This window comes from Paramormyrops kingsleyae, chromosome 3 (assembly GCF_048594095.1).
Source record: "Paramormyrops kingsleyae isolate MSU_618 chromosome 3, PKINGS_0.4, whole genome shotgun sequence".
Classification (NCBI taxonomy): Eukaryota; Metazoa; Chordata; class Actinopteri; order Osteoglossiformes; family Mormyridae; genus Paramormyrops; species Paramormyrops kingsleyae.
This window is the reverse complement of record NC_132799.1, coordinates 7740402-7760410: the sequence shown is the minus strand read 5'-3', so window position 1 is coordinate 7760410 and position 20009 is coordinate 7740402. Positions and strand designations below refer to the sequence as shown.

Sequence of the window (20009 nt, the reverse complement as noted above, 5' to 3'; positions counted from 1 at the left end):
CAAGAATTGTTCTCCCTCCGAGTGACTGACAAGCATGTAAAAACAATTCCTCACCACAGAAACTCCTCGCGTCTGTATTCTTTTCATGTTCCTCATTTGAATGACAACATATCTAATCAGCTCTGTTCGGTCAATCAGTAAGCTTATTGTGGAGAAGTGATTCATTCCGTCAATTGGTTGCCAGGCAACTTAACCCCCCCCCCCCGTAAAAACAATGGAATGGAACTATGCTTGTATGCTTTTACTGTTACCTTTCACTTTGCCCCTATTTCAGGAGAGCCGGACCTTCTACCACAGTAACTGTCTTGTGTGGAGAGAACTAGGCCGGGCCTGAAGACAGACAGTGCTGCCTCAGTTAAGACTTGTCCACCTAAGATTCGCTGTCTCTGGCTGTTTTGTTTTTGACTGAAATGTTATTACTTATTTCATGCGGAACACAGATAGTCGCTATTCAGCTGGTTAGGTGGGCGGGAGTTGGGGAGAACGATGTGGGTCTACGGTTTCAATATCTCATGTGGGTCTCCTCCCAGACAAGTCTGGGACCGAGACTGTCATTGTGATGAAAAACAACATATCCCTTTACATCTCTTCTGAGCCACTATTAACATGAGAGCGGCCATATCAGGATGGCATTAAGAACACGGCCTCAACAACAGCTCTACTTTTGGTCAATATTGCCTTTGATACTGTTGGTTAAATTATTCAGGAGAGAATATTAGGACCTCTGGGGTTAACAGAGCACTCAGCATGGAGGATTTTTATCCGCAAAGGAAGTAAGCAGGAATGAAAAATGTTGGCATGTTGGTAGGATAGATCTGTGATTGATTATCATGCCTGGGTGGCTGACTCACTTCCTACGCTGTGCCTATGTGTTCATGTGCTGTGGCCTTTGGTAGGGGGATGCTGGTGCAGATTTAATTACAAATATTAATGACCACTCCTGTTACTCTGCGTCACCCAGGAGCCATAGAAACCTGCCCAGCAAGTTGTCCAGCAAAGCCCCCCAGCCCAGCTGATGACAGCATCCCCAGTGGTTTGCTTTGACCTAGCTACCACTCTGTGGCCTGTACCTGAACACTAGGACCAATAAGGACAGCTTTTTTATCGTTGGGTTGGCATGAAAGTGTTGTCTTCAGTTGGCAGTAAGACTGTAACAGAGAGTTCCTTCAGATGGTGTTTCTAAACCCGGTCCTGAGAGACCCCCAGAGTCTGTGTTTTTGATACTGAGACTTGAGATCGAGCAAAAATGTGGAATGTCTGGGATCCCCAAGGACCGGATAGAGAAACACTGCCTTAAAGACATGGATGCATTCATCTGAATTTTGATAATCCAGTGTTTAAGCAATGGTTAATGACACAGGAGGTCGCCTGAGAACTATCATACTATTGAGGACACCTGTCATCTCTACTGCTAGCAATTCAGTGCCCGCCCCCCACCCCCTTCTGCCAATATTTGCATGAACTTAGTTTTAATTACGTTTTTATGTTTCTATGTAGTAATCTCAGCTGGTTCAACAGGTCCATTTTATTTGAGTTTTGATGTTCTCTAATGTGTCAGTGTCCAGTCTGTATGCTGGAGGAGCTTACAGCTCTGCAGATGAGTGCATACATCTATTACCGAGGCCAGCATTGTGCTACAAAATGTTCTTCAACAGGTTAGCATGGATTTGATGAATTAGGGGAGAGGTTTAGCTTCTCTATACACTCAACACATAAGCTGACCACTCATGAAAATGACTAGAAAAGCTTTTGGTTCTGATAAGAGCCAGTATCTTCCTACACTGCACTTTCTTTCAAGGAGAAGTCCTTAACCTTGGATCAGTTCCAGCTTCATCTCCAAGGTTCTAGACTGAGACTGGGACTGTAGCTCAGAAGTGGTGACGATCGTTATTGGATGGGGCATGCTGGGTGTTATGGTGGGACAAGATACTGGGGTCACCTGTACTTCACTTGCAGCACAGAATGTATTTTTTCACCTGCAAGCCATGGAAAGAGCAATGATAGCATCCTGTACAGCTTCCCCATGAAGACCACAGGACCATTCATGCTCCCCCCACTCTCCATTCTCCTCCGTTCAGAGCAGAAACACAGCCAAAACAAACCATGCGAAGACCTGCTCCATGCGCTCATCGTGCTTAGACAGGGATGAAGCAACCGTGATCGACCCAGCGTGCCAATGATTGTGTTTTCTCTACTTCCTTCTCCTTCCTCTACACGGTGGGCAGAAAAATATGACAAGGCACTTCTCATAGGTCAGCAGTTCTGGAATGATTTCCATAAGTATGTCAATCTCGCAGAAATTCTCTGAACGCCTTCAACGGAGGGGTTGGGGGGGAGGGGGTGTGAAATTCCCCAACCCTTCAGGAGCCCCACGAGTGAAATACATCTTTCTGTGTGTCTTGTGAAGCAGCTCCGATTGTTTTGATTGCAGAACAAAGGTATGAATAACAAGACGTCAAACTGGCCTGTCTTCACCCACAAAAGATTAGAGTGGTACCCTGGAAGAATCCTGTCAACTTCCATTTTCAAATTACACTGCACTATAGAACTGACTGCTATGGTTTATGCAATAATAGATCCCAGCATCTGACTTTGGTACTTAATGGGTTGCCATGGTTCTCCACAAGACCAGTACACATTCTTCTTTGATGCACTGTGTTGTTAAAAGATGGTAGTTGGGGTGGTGCTGTATCCTTTCCCCTGTAACTCTGACCCAACTTTCAGGAGATAAAATACTGTAGCTTTCTTTTCTGCAAACTTGTCCACAGCGATAAATGTAAATTCATTTGTGCATTTTCCAACAGGGACCCTGACGTTAATTCCAGGAAACACAGGGCACAAGGTAGAGGAACTCTTAAGACCAACCCCAGCTGTTTAAAAATGCAGGACCAATTCATTGACTTTAAGCCATCGTTTATTATGGTGCACACACTTCAAACAAATGCTGAAGGGTCTTCTTAAAGCTACTTTTTTCCAAATAGGAACCAATTTGTTGTACCAGTGTGATTTATAAATTAACCTTTATTGAGTGATGGATAGTGGTAGTAATCATTTTTAGGCTATTCTGGATAAGGCTCCTTCCTGAGAAAATTATTGAATTATAAATCCTGAATGTTTTTTTTGTACTCAAAGGTGAAAAATGATGGTTATATTTCATCGTCAGACCTGCTGGTTGGGCGTCATTTACTGGTTCTCTTCCCTTTTAAACGTAATAAATCAGGAAGTGCAATTTAATTCAGAGCCAACGTGTCGTCAGTGTGAGGGCCTTCCGGCGAAGAGTCCGGGCTCATGGGGAAAAAAAATTAACACTGCTATCGCATGTTGAAGTCCCCCCCCCCCCCGGGCCCAGCCCAGCCACCCACCCCTAGGGAATGTGACGCTGCGTGGGCCACATGCTGTGATGAATGTGCTCCCTCAGGACAAGAATTTCACCACCTCCTGAAAAACGCGCCGCCTTTGTCTTCATGAGCTGCCGCAGCATATTTTGCATTTTGTTTTTTCGTGTTCGGACAGCTGAAATGTGACCCCCACGCCCCCACCACATCTTGCTCACCCGACGATTATTTTCTTCTCCTGCACTCTGCAGACAAGCAGCGCCGCTGGTAGCATGGGACACATGATCTGCTGGGCCAAGGAGGGCCTGTTGGTGGAGTGTTCTTCTAATATTCAGCTCCTGCAGGTCTGGGGTGGCCTAGGGAGGCTTTTGCATCCCGTGCCTGAAAGCATGTTTCCTGCATCCTTTATTAAAGCCCGCCCAAGATATCCAACAGCCAATGGATGTGCTCCCCAGGACTGACTTCATAGGGAGACTCCGCCTCCCAACCGTCCTTATTGCTCTACTGACCGAATATTAATGCCGCTGCAGAAAGGCTTCCCAGCATGCCGCTCAAGAGCCCCCCCCCCCCCACCCTAGGCAGCAGCTCTGGGGTTTTCGGAAGCCGAGTCCTCATCTGGAAAACCCGGGAAAGACAATGGGATGTAATTAGCACGTGGAGATTAAACAGCACAGAAACTCGACCTGGCTTGCAATTTCTCAAGGGTCATGTCCCTCTGCTTTTCTTTTGTTTTTTTTGCATATTTAAAGATACATATATGAATAGATACAAAACAATATAGATATTTAAGATAAAGAAGTGTGTTATGTATTTCTACAGTCTACTCCTATTCTCAAGTCCTTCTGTCCTGCAGCAGTTGACAGTATTTGATAATTAAAACAATGAATGTTACCTAAGGTTCAGTACCAGGAAATCTGGAGGGACTCACTGAACCCTGTAATTTCTCTTGCTCTCATCTCCTTAGAGGCTCCAGCCCAACCAGTGATTAGATTTTTATTTATATGACATGAAAAATTGGGGGTGGGAGAGGAGCATGAGTTTCCTGTGTTGGACTGAGCTCACGGGTGTAAAATCTCAACTGCGAGTCACTACTTTTCAAGGGACCAGAGAGACAATCGGTGGCTCTGCAGTCAAGGTAGGTCAAGAAAACAAGCCTCTAATTCTTTCCAGATGCGTCCACAGTGCCCTTTAACCCCCCCCCCCCCCCCCAACATTATGTGGACAAACTCGACACATCTCACAGATCTGTTCACATACCAAGACTTTATTTTCGTTATTTTCTAATGCAGGACTTTCAAACCTGTGGTCCATTAAGTAGTTTGCAAGGCTCTGCAGGGATGTTTCATTAATCAGAGAAATGTTGGCATTATCATTTGATTGATTCACACAACACAAAAAAATGAAATAATAAAGTACAATTCTCATGGTTGGTGCCAAGAGTATTCAAGCGGGAACCCATTCCTGAAAAAGAAGGCAAAGCCAGTCGGTACTTAATTCATAATTACTTGTGTGATCTCGCATTCATAGCTCTCTCCCAATTTCCCTGGTTTCCTGTCTGAAAAGCCTTGTTCTGTGGTCTCACCTCCAAAGCGCAGTACTTGTACTTTGATGATGATTAAATGTTTGCAGAGTAGCTCTGCAATTCAATGTGAGAATTTGTATAGTATCAATAAAGAGAGCTGATCATTCATGTGTTAATGTTAATGGGGGGCAGGTCACTGGGAGCGCTGTGCTCAGTCAGGTCAACTGCTTCCTAGTTGTGTCAGTACTATACAGTAAATGTGTGGTTGTGGGGTAGCGTACGGCTCAGTGGCTCTGCAGGTCAGGATTCTGTGCCCGCGATCAAAAGGTTGCTGGTTCACATCACATGGCTAGCAGAGGAAATTTCACCACTGGGCCCTTGATCAAGGCACTTAAGCACAATCACTCCAGGGACAAGCTGACCATGATCTGTGATCCACACATCTAAAGTATCTGCAAAATAAATGTTTAATTTTTCTCAGCCCCCCCCCCCCCCCAGATCTTAGACCATGAATGTCATCATTCCCCCTTTGCTTGACAGCACCCCCCTCCCCCACACCCATGCCCGAGTTATAACCTTTTCTCTTAACTCACACCCATATAAAATTTCTTTTGTATGCATATGCCCTGCTGGTTTTGTGTTGACCCCATTTCTGCACTGTCCCAGTAACCCAAAAAGGGAAAAACCAGCCACCAGTAAAATACCCATTCTTTCTCGGATTCTCACGTCTTGTGGTGGTTTAAACTCTTCCGACCCATTCTACTCCCATCTAGCTATTAACAAGCAGCTACAAGTTCATCAACTTTCACAGGAGAAAAAGAGAAGACAAAAATTTAACTGTAGCCCTTCTGCTATTAGTCTGGTTTATGCTTAACCACTGTAAAGAAAAGCGGATATAAAATTGTTCCGTACATAAATATTCTCTGTCACATCATACTTCGTTCTAGTCACGTTGTTTTAATGAGGTTGTTAAAGAGATCAGAGGACAGTCTGAGCAACTGCTGACATCCTATAAGACGAACCCATTTCTGTCTTCTCATTTCCAGAGTCTAGCTAGGTAGCATCGAAAGCAGAAATCTTTTCCCGGGGGTCTCCTTCCCCCTTTATGGCGCAGACCCGCAGGCTCTAGCGGAATGGGTATACGTTTCCCATCTTTTGTTTGCTGCCTCCCCGAGAGGCGGCATAAATGCATCCTTCCCCAGCCTTTATCCTGAGTGCAGGAGGACCCGTCTGAGAGTTCTCCACTTCCTGAATGGCCTGGAGTCTTGCCAGACTCGAGTCCATCATGACTCGATGTGGCATCACTTACTGTAAAGATGCTTATCTTTAAAGGCCAGTGTAACGCTCGTATTACCAAGGGGAGGCAAACAGGAAACGGCGGGCTTGGAAGATGAAAACGCGATACGGTACAGTATAGCTGCAAGGTAGTATGCACCTACAGACTGATATTTAAAGACAACGATCGTCAGAAATATGTAAACTAGACCATGCCTGATATAGTTCAAGTGCATTTGCAATGTAGATCTTCTGGCTTTGCACCCACAAGTGAAAATGTACTTCTTTGTTAATGGAGCATTAGTTTACATAAGTATCTCCTGTGAAATACTTACATTATTTTCTTTTGCATTCAATGTGGAGAAGAACAAACATTCACAAATGATGCACATCCATGTGCTTCAAACATATGCTCACAACCACTGTCCTACTTAGTTCATCTAGGAGCTCTGTGAAGGTATGAAGCGCCATATTATGTCTGAACAACAGCATCAGTCACCTGAAATACAAGCGCATATTTTTTGCTTTAAAGTAGAGCATGAACGAATATGTTTCTCTGGCTGAATTCCAGGCCGTTTCGCGTGGCTTGAGCAACCGCAGCCTGGAGGCAGGTTAAATTCCACACCGCACGATGATTATTTAGCGAGTTACGCTAAGCACTAGCGGCGGGTAAGAGGCTCACTGCTGAAGTGCCAACTTTGATCGCGTTGATCGGCAAACCCGTAAGGAGAAAGTCGACAGGTACAGTCATAAGCACTAAGCGGCATAGCTCATAAACACCTGGCCGTATGACTAAATCGTTGCGGTCTCGATTCCCAGGAGCGGCCCCGCCGTTACGCCCAACAAGGCAGGTGTTGAATGAATTTCTTTTAAAAAAAATGCACAGCTGTTTATGTGTATGAAGTCTAAAAACTGTAAGCTATTGGAGGTGCTTTGCATGAAACTGGCCTAATGAATACTGAAATGTACCTCAGTTACAGAGCGGCTCCTGACCTCCTCCGGGACTGGTGGGGCTTTGTTTACTGCGTGCCAGTAAGATCGGGCCACTACATGCTTTTGACTGTGCGCGTCCTGCCTTCTGACACCGCGTATCAAAGGGGGCGCTTTGCCTCTCACACAGAAAGGGCAGTGTTCTGGGTGAGACCCTCTTCAGATCAAAGCATTCTTTGATGCATACCGAGACATTTGATAATCTTTCTGCCGATTTTACAAAAGGGTGCCACCAACCGGATACATCCACACACCTCCATTTTATATATGATACCGTGTCTAACCACTTTATATTGATTCCTTTATAATTGTTTAAATGGAAACAAAGTGACTTATTACATGCAATCCCCCGAAGTAAACACCAAACTGCAAATGTGAATCACGTGTCTATAAGTATATGTATGATTGCATGGGCCCGGGTTGACAGAGGACGACTCTGGGAAAACCTTTCCGAAGAAGCAGCGATTCAAAGAGCTTCGATGGGGTGGAAACAGGAACATGGGCAGTTAAAAAATGACAGGGAATAAAAAGGCATAAACAAAGCAGAGAAGGAACAAAAACAGGGACTGTCTCCCGCATTATGAGTCATAAAAGCTGCATTGTGTTCGGGAAAAATCTCCTCAAGTGCTGATTTGACTCCAGGAAGCAAAATTATTGGCACGAGTTTAACGGGAATGCAGACATGTACTTTCACGCGCCGTTCGTTTTACACAGAATGACATCAGTACCTCATGTCAGGTTAGAAAATTATTCTTGTACATTAGTGTGCATCAGTGCCTACAATAGGAACTGTATGGTCTAATAGCCGAGTGCAGGGGGTCTGAAGCCCTGCCCTGACGCAGCATATAGTTGGGTGGTTAAGGACATAAATTCATACCTTGAAGGCTGCTACCGAAAGTCTCAAAAGAGGCTCCGCAATAGTATAATTAAGCAAGGCACTTAAGCTCAATTTCTCAGGTAAAATGTATAAATGTAGAAAATTTGCTTTGGATAAAAAGTGTCAGGTGTACAACTACCGAAACATGTAGGACTCTTAACTATAACTAATTAGAAATAGGAATTTGGTTTAACATTCCTGCTGATTTAACATTCCTGCTGATTTAACATTCAAGTGCTTGAACAACTAATGGTGAAAGAAATGTTTTCCCCTTTTTTACAATGTCATTATACATCCATACTTTCATCTTCAAAGCGCTTACCTTGGCCCTGGTCGCAGGAGTAAAATGTAATAACATATTACTTAAATCTTACATTGTTCTGTGCTCTCTACAATTCACCAATAGAACCGACACAACCCTACGGTCGATCATTAACATTTTATTCGCATTAGTGCACTCTTTATAGTATCTACATCAATAGCTCGTGACAGGCAAAACACATACATTAGGGAGCAAGGTTAAATGCAGCCTGTACATAAAGGGTAATTCAGGACAACGCTCATACAGGGAAACATGCTAGTTATATTTTCCAGAAATACGCAGATGTAAACTGTGGAAATTGTGCTTCGGTACTGCTACAATGACTTACTGAAGCCTGATTCCTAAATTGGTAGGGTAGCAGTATTAAACCATAGACCGCATGTTGACCTACCCGTCACCGTACTGCCGCAAGAGCAGCAAAGTCTGCGGACACTTTAAACCTCGGGAACGGTTTTGATAGGCATCGTAAACCACCACAGGGAAACTATAATCGCATAAACAGTTTACTCTTAGTACTAAGATTCGACCAATGATGAATCAAGGCAGTGGCTGGGTAAATTACATTGCGGCGAAATAACGCGAACGTGCTGGTGATTGTGGGCGGGCTTTATAGTATGATGGACGCTTTGATATGCCAATCAAAACGCCGCACAGTAACTAAGGCGTGAAAGGAGAGTTTGCATGAGAGGGGTGAGTAAACACTCGCAAAAAGGCACCAATGGGAGATGCAGGGGGCGGTCCTTCGTGCGCGTTAGCTGGCTAACTAGCGTTTCGTTAAACGTACAGAAAAAATGGATGGATGCTTAATTGTCGAGTTTGTTAGAATTTGCAGCCTTGGTGTTGGGGTTCTCTTGTCTTTATTGTGAAGCGGTTGGTTGAGAAAATCCCAAGTGTCTCTTATGTTCAGCTGAAATAACCGGACAGGGTGAACGGTGTCTGTGGGCTGACTCCTCCTGCGGGTGCCTTCCTTTAGCTGGCTCGCTAAATGGCTGATACTGCAGAAGTGGCTGGCAGTTAGCTGCCTCCCAGACACGAAGTCTGGAGGCGAGAGGGCGGATTAAACAAAAAAAAAGGTAAGCTGATCAATGTTTAAATTGGTGTATGCTTTTGGAAAGTGAACTCCTGTCAGCTCAATCTTGTCTTCTGGCTGCGGGCTTAATAAAGTTCCATTGTAGCCGGGTAGCTAGCGGCTACGAACTAGTAACAACTATCCAGTGTGTCGGTCGCGTGGAATTAGGCTAACCAGCCACAACACTAAAGTAGCGTATGAATCAGCGCGTATCCTAGTTGACGAACGGAAGCCGATGTTGATGTAGCAGCTGTGGGTTGAGCTACGCTGGCTGTAGGATCTGGGTCTCCGGGGAGGACGGCGATGAAAATCGGTCTTCTACGTGATGATCACGAGCCTGCTATTTGTATGCTTGACAGCGCGAGTGTTACATTGCATTGTAGGCAAAAATGGACGTGCACTGTTTTCCCCTTCAAATCAGTGCCTTCGTCTGCCAGACAGCCCGCTAGATACGGGCAGTTCGCCATCTGATAAACCTGAAAACAATCTGCCAGATGTGCTAACTGCTTGCATTCTTGCAGAATAACACCCAGGATAACTCGGCTTTGTGTGTTGCACGGCGTGGAACTGGATTTAAATTTTGAAAATTTAATATGGCGTGATATTCCGTTAGATTTGATACAAACTACAGAAGTTTGGGCAATACCGTGACTAATAACCTCAAAGTTGGTTTACGTTTTTAAATCACAGTGCCTAGTTGAAAATGAGAATGTAATGAATTGCTCATTAAATGAATCCTGGAGATGTTAATTTCGCTCTATTCGAGAAGATAATTAAGTTAAACCGACATAGGGATGCGTGTTAGGTCACTTAACTGTGCCAAGGCGGAGATTTGAAGAATATATTGGGCTTTTTGTTCTCTTTTTATTTTCCTTTGTCATCGAGTGTACTGTGTGCGTTTTCCCTTCAATAGGTTGGAGACCCCAGGTTGTTTTGGGGACGAGAGGAATGTCTGGCCGGCTAGAAGATACAGGATTGGGGAAAGTTCTTTCTTCCATAACCATGCTTGGTCCTGTCAGTTTTGGCTGCTGTCGCTGGGGAAATTTCATGTCCCTTAATCTGCTGGCCTCCTGAGACATCGAGGACATGCCACCTCAGCGAGATCACCTACGATAGGATTCATTGTACGTTTTATTTCATGTTTTTAAAATGTAAGCGACGAGCGTGCACCGACTGACGAAGATTGTTGGATACTTTTGCAACGCCGGCAACCAAAGATTTTTTTTTAAAGCGACCGAACAAAGGGAAGCGAAGGATTGCACAAAATATCGGCGGATAAGGAAATATGGCTTCGGTGTGGAAAAGATTACAGCGTGTTGGGAAGCATGCGTCCAAGTTCCAGTTTGTGGCCTCTTACCAGGAGCTCATGGTGGAATGCACAAAGAAATGGTGAGTGGCGCCGTATAAGAGCGTTTAAGCGTGATCCCGGCGGCGGCTCGGGGCTGCGAAGTGCGGGCCCCGCGCTCGAGCCGCTGTCTCCGCGGAACGTGCCTCTCCGGTTCGGGTGGCTCCCCACAGAGCGAAGGTGCTCCGCGGTACGCCGAGTGTCCCACCATCTTAACACGAGGGTGTGTAAAACAGGGTTTAATATGTCAGGTCAAGCTAACGGCCTAACTGGATACGTGTCTGAAGGACAGTAGATCGAGTGAAGCGAGCTGAGAAGGTGCTACTCAAGTAGTCTTTCCAGACGCTTAGTTTCTTGCCGCCTGGCCACAGCTGCTCACCAGTCTGTTTTAACTACCTTTCTGAATTACATAAATGTTTTATGAGTTTTCCATTGTTTCTTGTGAGGATTTTTTTGTGTCCAGGCCTTGTCTGGTAATGGTTAGTTTAGTTCCATAAAGAGGTACTTATTTTGTTGTGTCGTGTTTATTTACGCGTTACCGTTCTTGTATCTAAAGATGCGTTTAGGTTTTGACTGCTTTTGCGAGCATGATCGGGATGTGTGTGTAAATGTGGTGACTCGCCATCCCAGGTGATGCCTTACCATGGCAACCCCCGCAGTTTAACCCATGTCCCTGGTGTAAAGCTGGACCTATGGTGCTTAAAAAGAGGTGGGGATGACTTGCTTATTTTGCTCTTTATTTGGATGGAATCGTAGTAGCAATTTAAAATTCTTCTTTATGACTTTAATGAGAGTTTTCATTGTCTGGAGAGAGACCCAGCCCTCTGGGTGATGCATGTGAAGATGACAGCTTTGATCTTGATGTGTAAGCTGTGCTAAGAGAGGTCGAGGAGACCTGTCCTTCTTGCCTCTGTGGAAAGTTCCAGTTCAAACACAGGCATGGCCCCAGGAGCATGCTTTGTCGATCACTGATCAGGTTACTGTGAGAAGCTGTTGGCAATCTCAAGAGGGGTGCAGGGGTTAGTCATAACTGGGTTGCTCAGCATGTGGATGGCGTGCTTCTGGACCCAAAGTCTCTCCCAGCAAAAGCTGCCAGCATGAGAAAGGTTCCAACACTGTTGCCAAGATACCAGCCACACACACCTCTCATAGTACGCTGGAGATTAGGAATCCTGTGTGGTCAGTACTCTGAAGATGGTGTATTGTCTTGAAGTGTGTGTGTGAATGCAGGCAGCTGCAGTGTGATGAAAGGTCGTCTCCGGTCACTCATCCGTTTACTGTACTTGTCAGCCAGAGCTGAGCAGCTGTTCTTAATTCAGTGCTTTCTGGCCAGTATGGATTCATTCCCATTCTCAAACCCCATTTTTTAAAATGTCTTTTGGCATTAGGAATAAAATAAATATTATAAACAAGGGGAGGTAATTCAGCACATCATCTTTGTTTGGATATTTCATAACTTGAGTGTGTTTCTGCTGGAAAAAGTTTGTTGTGGCCAGTGTTACTGAATCAGGAATAACTATAGAGTAGAAGTGATTTACTAGCTGTGTACATTCATGCCCCCCCCCCCCCCCCTTAGTCATGTTCTTGGATCAGTCATTATTCTGGTTGGTCTTGGTCAGATTTGTTCTGAAGCGGCAGCAGAAATCCTTTACGGTGTGAAAATGTGACCCAGAAGCACATAGGAATGGCAAGTGATCAGAAAGTGGTGTATTCTGAAGTGTGACTGGATCAGGATGTTCTGGACCGGGTGCTGGATGACTCAGTTTGATGCAGTGAGGTTTAACCCATGAGTGCTTTTTTTTTTTTCTTTGCTTAAAAAGTGCTGTAGGGCACTGAGGTCTGACTGGCCTCTCCTGTAAGCAGCCGTACGTGTCTGAAAAGTGCCACTAATCGTTTCCTGTGATGCAGTTGATTGAGATCCATTTGCGTTAACTGATCAGTGTCAAAATGGTCAAACGGCTTTGCTTTCTCTCGTCAATAGGCTCAGTTCTGTTGCGATGAGCATCTTTGTGTTGCTTGGCGTTAAATTTGTCCAACATGTTGCTGAGCCACCACTGATCCAGTGAAAATTCTTGCCAAAGATTAAACGCTCTTTGTTTGTCAACACTGTCACGTGTATTTATAGGAAGTGCGCATAGTGCGCTCCATAAGCTGAAGTGCTGCGTCATGTTTTTTTAAGTACTTTCACCCCCTGACCTGAATATGCACCTGTTCCAGTTTGTCTTAGAACATGGGCAAAGGTAAGGATTAGTCAAGTGCTAAAATGTGACTATTTTCAGCTTGCTGTCAGCACCTGTCGTGAGTTTTGCATTAATGTTGTGACTGAAATTTATTTTAATATTCACCTAACAAATGTATGCCAGAATTTCTCAACAGTCCTTGTCAACTAGTGTAGGGGTGAGAAAATGTTTACCTGAAATTTGTGTGAGCCTGATACAGACTCATCTACGCAACAGCACAATAGCTGTTAATTTTATTACTCAATGACGAAATTTGACATTCGTGTTCGTCAAATAGACGGATGGGGAGTTTGATTGGGCAGAGTGAGGGTAACTTTTGAAGAAAGTGTTTGATGCCAGTGGTGATCAGCTGTTAAGTGACCCGATTCACCAGCCGAGCCATGAACTGGTTTGCGCCTGATGCAGTGGATGCTGCCTCGTGGCAACTTCTGTTGTGAAATTCAGACTTGTGGGTTTTTGTCATCTGACTCTGATTTCAAAGGCCATCCCACTGATAAGCAGGGAGGTAATGATACAATAGTAACTCCTCATACCACTTGAGGGCGCTTATCTCAGTTGGCTGATAACAGGAGAGTCCTTGTCTGACCTGGATACTCCCTTTTGGGACAGTTATTTTGTTTCGGGGGTGAGGGCTCTGTCTACAAGCTTAAAAAAATGCTCGTGTCTGACTTTAGGTCGCTGTTTTTGCTCGCCACCCATCCAACACTTCTTACTGGGTGGCTGTCCACATGCTACTCTTAAGCACCTTGCTGAGTGCCTTGTGCTCTCAAGCCCGTGCAGAGAGAGGGGCCCTGATGCTCTCGTCCCGACAAGGCCCCTGATTCCATGTGCGCATGTTTGCTTTGAGAGGCGCTGTCAACATGCCGCCACTCTGCTCCAAATCCATGTTTGTCTGCGGTTGCTTTGCGCTGCGCGGTTTCCCTGCTGGTGTTACTGGCTTGTGTTTTGACCGTGGGTGTGAAATTCACCAACTATTTGCTTTCTGCAGTTAAGTGGGGGTGGGGGGTGGGGGGCAAGAATTCTTGCATTCAGTGATGTTGAGTCAGCATAGGGGAACTTGCATCAGTTTCTCTGTCTCACTTTCTCGCTCCCTTACTTGTCCTCACTCTCTCTCTCGCTGTCCTATAAGGTACCTCGTCTTAAGATAATTATACATCCTGTCTGCTGTTGTAGCAGAACCCCCCCCCCCCTCTCTCTCCCAACCTGCCCCAAAGGAAGAGCATATTTAACTGGATGCATCATTCCTTACAGGAAGCATGGATGCTCTTCTCCCCCCCCCCCACCCTTCTCCCTACCCCCTAAGATTGCTCTTTGTGCAGGTGTCTGACTGCTGTTTGAAGATCTTGCCGGCGGCTCTCTCAAGGTCGCACCGCGAGCCTGCCCGCACTCGTACACATGCGCTCAGTAGGACTGCCCTGATTTACTGCTTTGCAGAGAGTAAGAATGTGAAGTATTCTGAGGGGAAGCACCCTTGTGCCTCAACGTCACATGAGGCTGCTGCCAAGCCATAAAACCCAGTCATGGTAATAGCAAAAGGATTCGCTTGGGGACCGTTATGGGCCAAGACTGTTAATAGCTCAAGACTCCCTTCCATTGGGCTAAATGTCATAATTGCTTCTGCTTGCTTGGCTGTGTGTAGGGTTAGACCCCATGTTTTAGTGGGTGGACTGATGCCAGCAGCCCCCTCCTTTGCTCATCCTCCATTCAAATAAGTACTTCCATCAGTTTTGCTCGTCCTTGTCGTCTCCTGGTGGGGGTGACGTTTTTGTCTCCCCCCCCCCCCCCCCCCCAATCAGATACCTGGAGGCAACCATAGATCAATGAGTGGTTCGTGTTTCCCAACTCCAAGAGAATTAAGCAGCAGACTTGTAGTGGAGATGCAAGCTTTTTAAGTGACGGCCTCTTCTTTCAACCTATGTGCGCTTTTTGTAAATTTGTGACTCTCTTCCTCCTCCTCTCACTGCATTTTGATCCAGTATGTTATGCTACAATATGTTGTGCACTGTATTAAACAGTGTGAGCAGCACATCATTAAATCCGATTAGACCACACATGTCGAATCATCTGTAAATGTTAATTGCGGAAGTGATGTAATTAATGTACATGTATTCTTAATCCTTATGTCACTCAACCTAGTTCTGGGTGAATTTTAGCCCCATTGTCATTGTTGGCCCCAGTCAGTCACGTTCCTCTCTGTTTCTCCTCTACTTGTTGTTAAATTCTCCAACCTGCTGGGTCATATCTTTCTTTAAGCCTTCTCTCCCCCAATCTTCAATTTCTTTGCCAGTTGTCCTTGTCTCTCTATTCGTTATTGCTTTCTCTAGCTTCCCTTTTCATTTTCCTGCTTTTCTCTCTCTCTCTCTCTCTCTCTCTCTCTCTCTCTCTCTCTCTCTCTCACCTGGTTGCATGTTTCTTGTCTTTCCCTTCCCTCCTCCTCCTTCCCCCTCGCTGCGACGAAGGCCGATGTCATGCAGGGCGGCCGGTAATTTTGGCAGGGTGGCTGCGGAGTGGCGCTGCAGTGAAGTGCAGCTGGTGTGCTGCCCCACGGGGTTGGTAGAGGTAGATTACAGACATACTCGCATGCAGAAGGGGGCCATCTTTTCTGTGGGCACACTGGTGCCAAATGACATTCTCTCTCTCTCCTCTCCTTCCTTCTCTCTCCTTTTCCCTCTCTCAACAAAGATCACACTTGCCCGTCCTTTGTGGCACCGAGAGATGGTGCGCAGATGCATAATCCACCCAGATTCTCACAGAGACGTTTACACGGCTCTGTATTGCATATACAGACTGAACCCATGTACTCCTATATGCAACCTTGTGGTGATAAGTCCCTCAGAATTCCTGACAGGTTAAAGACTGCTTTTTCCCACCCAGTGAAGACCACCTCCCCAGCTGTGCGACACCAGCCGTGGCTGCTTCCTGGCTCCTAGCTCTCTGGAAGCTCTGGGATTTGGCTTCCTCTTCTCCCGCCTCTGGTGCTTGTAGTAAAAATGCGCTAAGCAGAGACTGGGTCGGCCCGCTTTGCTAAATGGAGGCCATGTGTTTGGGTGTTATCTCCGCCATGCTGCCGTGTCCAGCTGTGTTTCTGCCTCTTTTAGGGACTGCCTATTTGCTTTTGCAGTCTCCACAGTATCTCTGATCTCATGCCTGAATATGGCTGTGGTTTTTGTTGTGTTCTTGTCTTGGGGGTAGTTGCACATATGTTGAATAGTAGGACTTCAGGAGTTTGTCCTGAGGGCTACGGGCAGTGCTTCAGCTTGGATGGAGCTCATTGCTGTTCTTAGAGTTGCTGGCTGCTCATTGTTTTCGAGCCCACCTGACCGACAGCTGGTTCCTGTACCTCGGTGGACTGGGCACCCATTTGGCTTCGAGTCAAGCGGCTTGTCTCACCCACCAGTGCCCTCTGACCTGCAGCTATGCTGTTTGTTGCCCTCTGTATAGGGTTAGGGGCACCAGTTGGTTTCCCTCAACAGCCATGTAAAGAGACACAGAGAACACTGATGAAACTCCTTGAACCGATTTTATCGCTGTGGCTTTTTCTGGCATTAATAAGACCTGCCTGCAGTCCTACACAGATAAGGCAAAGTTTGAAGAGATGTGTTTTTTATCATTATAAATTAAAGAAAAATGTGGCCATTTAGAAAGAAATGTTATTGGTTGCTGTGCACCGTTTTATGCGATGACTGGTTTGTTGGCCTGAAAGATGCATATTTTTGTTGCATTTCCAGTGCCTTGATGAAGAAATTGGATGGGAATTGTTTGCTTGGGTCATTGTGGCTATGTGGCTAAATGATAAGGCCAGTCTGAGGAAAGGGAGTGTGGGGTTGGGAGGGGGGGGGCAAATTAGGTACTATAGTGTCCTGCCTTGGGTTGATGTTTGCCCTGCATTTATAAATAGTCAAAGGGTGTGGTGCTCTTTTTTGGACGCTGGGGGAGCTAAAGCAGGGTTAATGTTGGATGTTTTCCCCCCCCCACCCCATCTGTCTTCCTGCAGATGCATTGTGGGCCAATGGGATCAGCTGAGGAAGCTCTTCCTCAGGAAGGTTAGCAATGTGACAGGATCTTCAAGCATATTGATGCTGGAACAATCCAGTTCACGGCTTATAAGTCACGCATTATAACAGTTTGATAAAAAAATGTGAATTTATGATAATTAACTCACCACTGGCTGTAATTGCCTTTTGAACTTTTGTTTTACCTAAGCATTACTTTGTACAGCACCCACAGTGACTCGTGTGCTTAAAAAATTAACAATAAAACGAAGGAAACAAAATCGCATTTTCATTTAAGTGCCCGCAGGTATGTCTCTGTAAAGTCCTTAAGGTCCTTGGCCTGTGCGCTAAATCTCCTGTGGTAGCTGGTCATGGCCTTCCTACACTAATAGCCGTGAGGTCAGCATGATATTTTAAAACTCGTCCTCTTTCTGAGGGGTAGCTGAGGGTGATATTGGCCGATGGAGCAGTGATGAACGATTTGGTTAATTTCATATTCGTTAATGAGTTGGTAAATTCTGGACCTAAATTTTACCAACGGAAAATCTATAAGGAAGGCTGTGGAAATAGGTTGTATTTGTAATGAATTTAGAATTAATCCAGTATTTATATGTGAGTGTTTTTCATGAAATTGGATTACTTATAAATATTTGGTGCACATGATCCAAAAATTGGTTGCTATGAATAAATTTGAGATGAAAGATTGGATTATTTTTTAAATAATATATTTCATCCTGTCCATTGTGTAACCTTGCTACCTAAGATATGTTTCAACTCCACTCTACCAGGAACCTGTGGAGTAGCGTTTCCCAGCGTAGTCCTCAGGGATGTGTAATGTCTGGGGGGGAACAAAAAAACGTGTACTGGGGTCCCCAAGGACCGGGTTGGAGAGACACTGCAGTGGTAGATTGGATGGATGGATGGATGGATGGAGAAATATATTTAGGACTTTTTATATAAATTAGTGATGCTCACCATCGATAAATGTGGCCTCTGAAAAGGAGTCTGACACAGGCACTGTTCATCCCTCTTATAGAAATATTGTAACTGGAAAACAAAGGATATTTTCAAACAGCTAGTGTGTCTTCTCTTAGCAGAAACCGACTGAGATGCTCAGCTGGAATTGTACCACTTAATTGTTTAAATGCATACCCTGATAAAATCCCTTAATGATAAATTGGACTGGCTAAACAAAGCACTCTTATCACAGGAATTTGTGTTAGTAATCCCATTTTGTCATTATTGCATTGAGTTTCTTCCAACTGAATTGCTTTGTAGAAAATCTGAATGAGCTGGTGAAAACTCAAAGGCTTCAGCTCTAAACCACAGTATTTGGCAGAGGTCAGCCTTGACGTGGTGCCCGCCTTGGCACTTGACCCAACTGACCGTGTCAGTAGTGCACTTCTGTTCCACTCGGTCTGCCTAGATCTGCGGCATCAGAGCAAAGTGTGTGATGTTCTGGTTCTGCATGCGGGGCTGGCACGTGACACTGCTAATGTTGCTATTTCAGTAGTACATGATGCTATTGCGCCTACTAGTGGGCATTGTTGGCATGTTCTCTAACCAAGATCACCAGATCTGTGACATGAGCTGCTGGTTTTTTTTTTTGAAGGAGATATGCCCTCAAACCAGATTAGGATGTGGCGTCATCTTGGGGGTGAGACTGTTTTCCCCTTGACTTTAGGAAGCTGTCCCCCCATACACTAAAATTTAAAAACAGACACACTATGCTCCCCCCCACCAATTGTAGCTGCCCTCTTCTGGCTGCTTGTCTCTACCTTGCCTCCTCATTAAGACAAACACAACACTGTGGGTAGCGGAAAAGGAAATGCCCTTTCCAATTTTATTGTAATTCATTTTGTGGTTTCACGACAGTGCAGGATGCGTTCTCGCTTTCCCGGACCCCACCCTGCCTCCCTTGTTTGCCTTTGTCTTTCCATTTCCTCTCTCTCTCTCTGGCACCCGTGTCTGGCCTGAGAGGATGGCACGATTCCAGTTCCTGCTGCCTGTCGGTGTAGGTCGATTCTCGTGGTCGGCGTAGGCGGAGCAGGCCCATCAGTGAACCTCTTAAATGTTGAGTAGTGATTCCACGCCCCAACCCTCTGAATTGTGGAATTGTGGATGTTGATTACCCGGCATCTTCAGACGTCTTGGAGCAACCGCGGCATGTCAACGTCATGTCCTGCCCTTGTGTCGCTGGGTCGTCTGCCTGTGACTCAGTTCCTGAAGATAGCATCTCCTTCCGCTTGTAACCCGTTCTTACTTGATCTACATTTTTGCCATACCTTGCTGTCTTTCTTTATCCTTAATTTTTTTTTACTTTGGGGGCAAAAAAGAAGTTTCTGGTTTCACTGATAGGCATTGAAGCTGCTGTTCTCTGTCTTTCTGGCACTTCACTGGCTGTATTTTCCTGACAGGCGGTTGTCCAGTGGTCCTTTATGCTTTACTGATGTTCTGTGTATTTTGTTTATGCTGCAGGAAATTTAGGGAAAAAATAGGCTAGCATCTGCTAACGGAAAACCTGAATCTGAAAGTTCGATGCTTGGCAATGTCTGTCCCAAAAAAGCAGCCTGTTTAATATCGTGGCAGCCGAGTGGGGACAGGGAGAGAGCAGTCAGCCAGTAGAAATTGATTGCTGTATACGTCTATCCTTGCTGGCAGTCAGGTGATCCATGAATCAGATGCAGGTCATGGAGGTGACCGGCTGGCTGGCGTTTTGGCCAGTCTCAGTGCCTGGCCTCCTGGGCCGCTGCCCTTTCAGGAGGCATTCAGCCAGGGTGGTGGATCTTGGCCCACGTTTGACGTTTGCTGCCCTGCCCATCCTACGTCGAATGGGCAGGTCTCTCCGGGACAGTAGCCAGAGAGGTAGCTGAGACGGCAGTCTGTCTTCTCTGGGCTGGCTCGTGATGAACCCTGCAGCTGACTGATGTAGGAAAGAATTGTGTCCATCTGCCATTTTTTTCCTTTTTCTTTTTTTAAATAAAAATTCTCTCTTCTCTGCTGTACCGGGTGCATTAAGAGTTTCTAGAAAAAGATATCTCC

General features: G+C 45.5%; 1 protein-coding gene across 8 annotated transcripts in view; it reads left to right on the top strand.

The window, feature by feature from the left end:
• The first annotated feature begins 9021 nt into the window (after positions 1-9021).
• Positions 9022-20009, top strand: part of ehbp1 (EH domain binding protein 1) — a 74473-nt gene continuing 63485 nt past the window's right edge. For 6 of the 8 annotated variants that reach the window (XM_072709526.1, XM_072709525.1, XM_023840681.2 and 3 more), the window contains exons 1-2: positions 9022-9394; positions 10304-10779. In XM_072709526.1, coding sequence (XP_072565627.1) covers positions 10676-10779 — 104 coding nt within the window. In that variant the 5' untranslated portion in view covers positions 9022-9394; positions 10304-10675. The remainder of the gene's footprint in view (positions 9395-10303; positions 10780-20009) is intronic. The other 2 variants (XM_023840698.2, XM_023840688.2) reach the window with 1 other exon arrangement.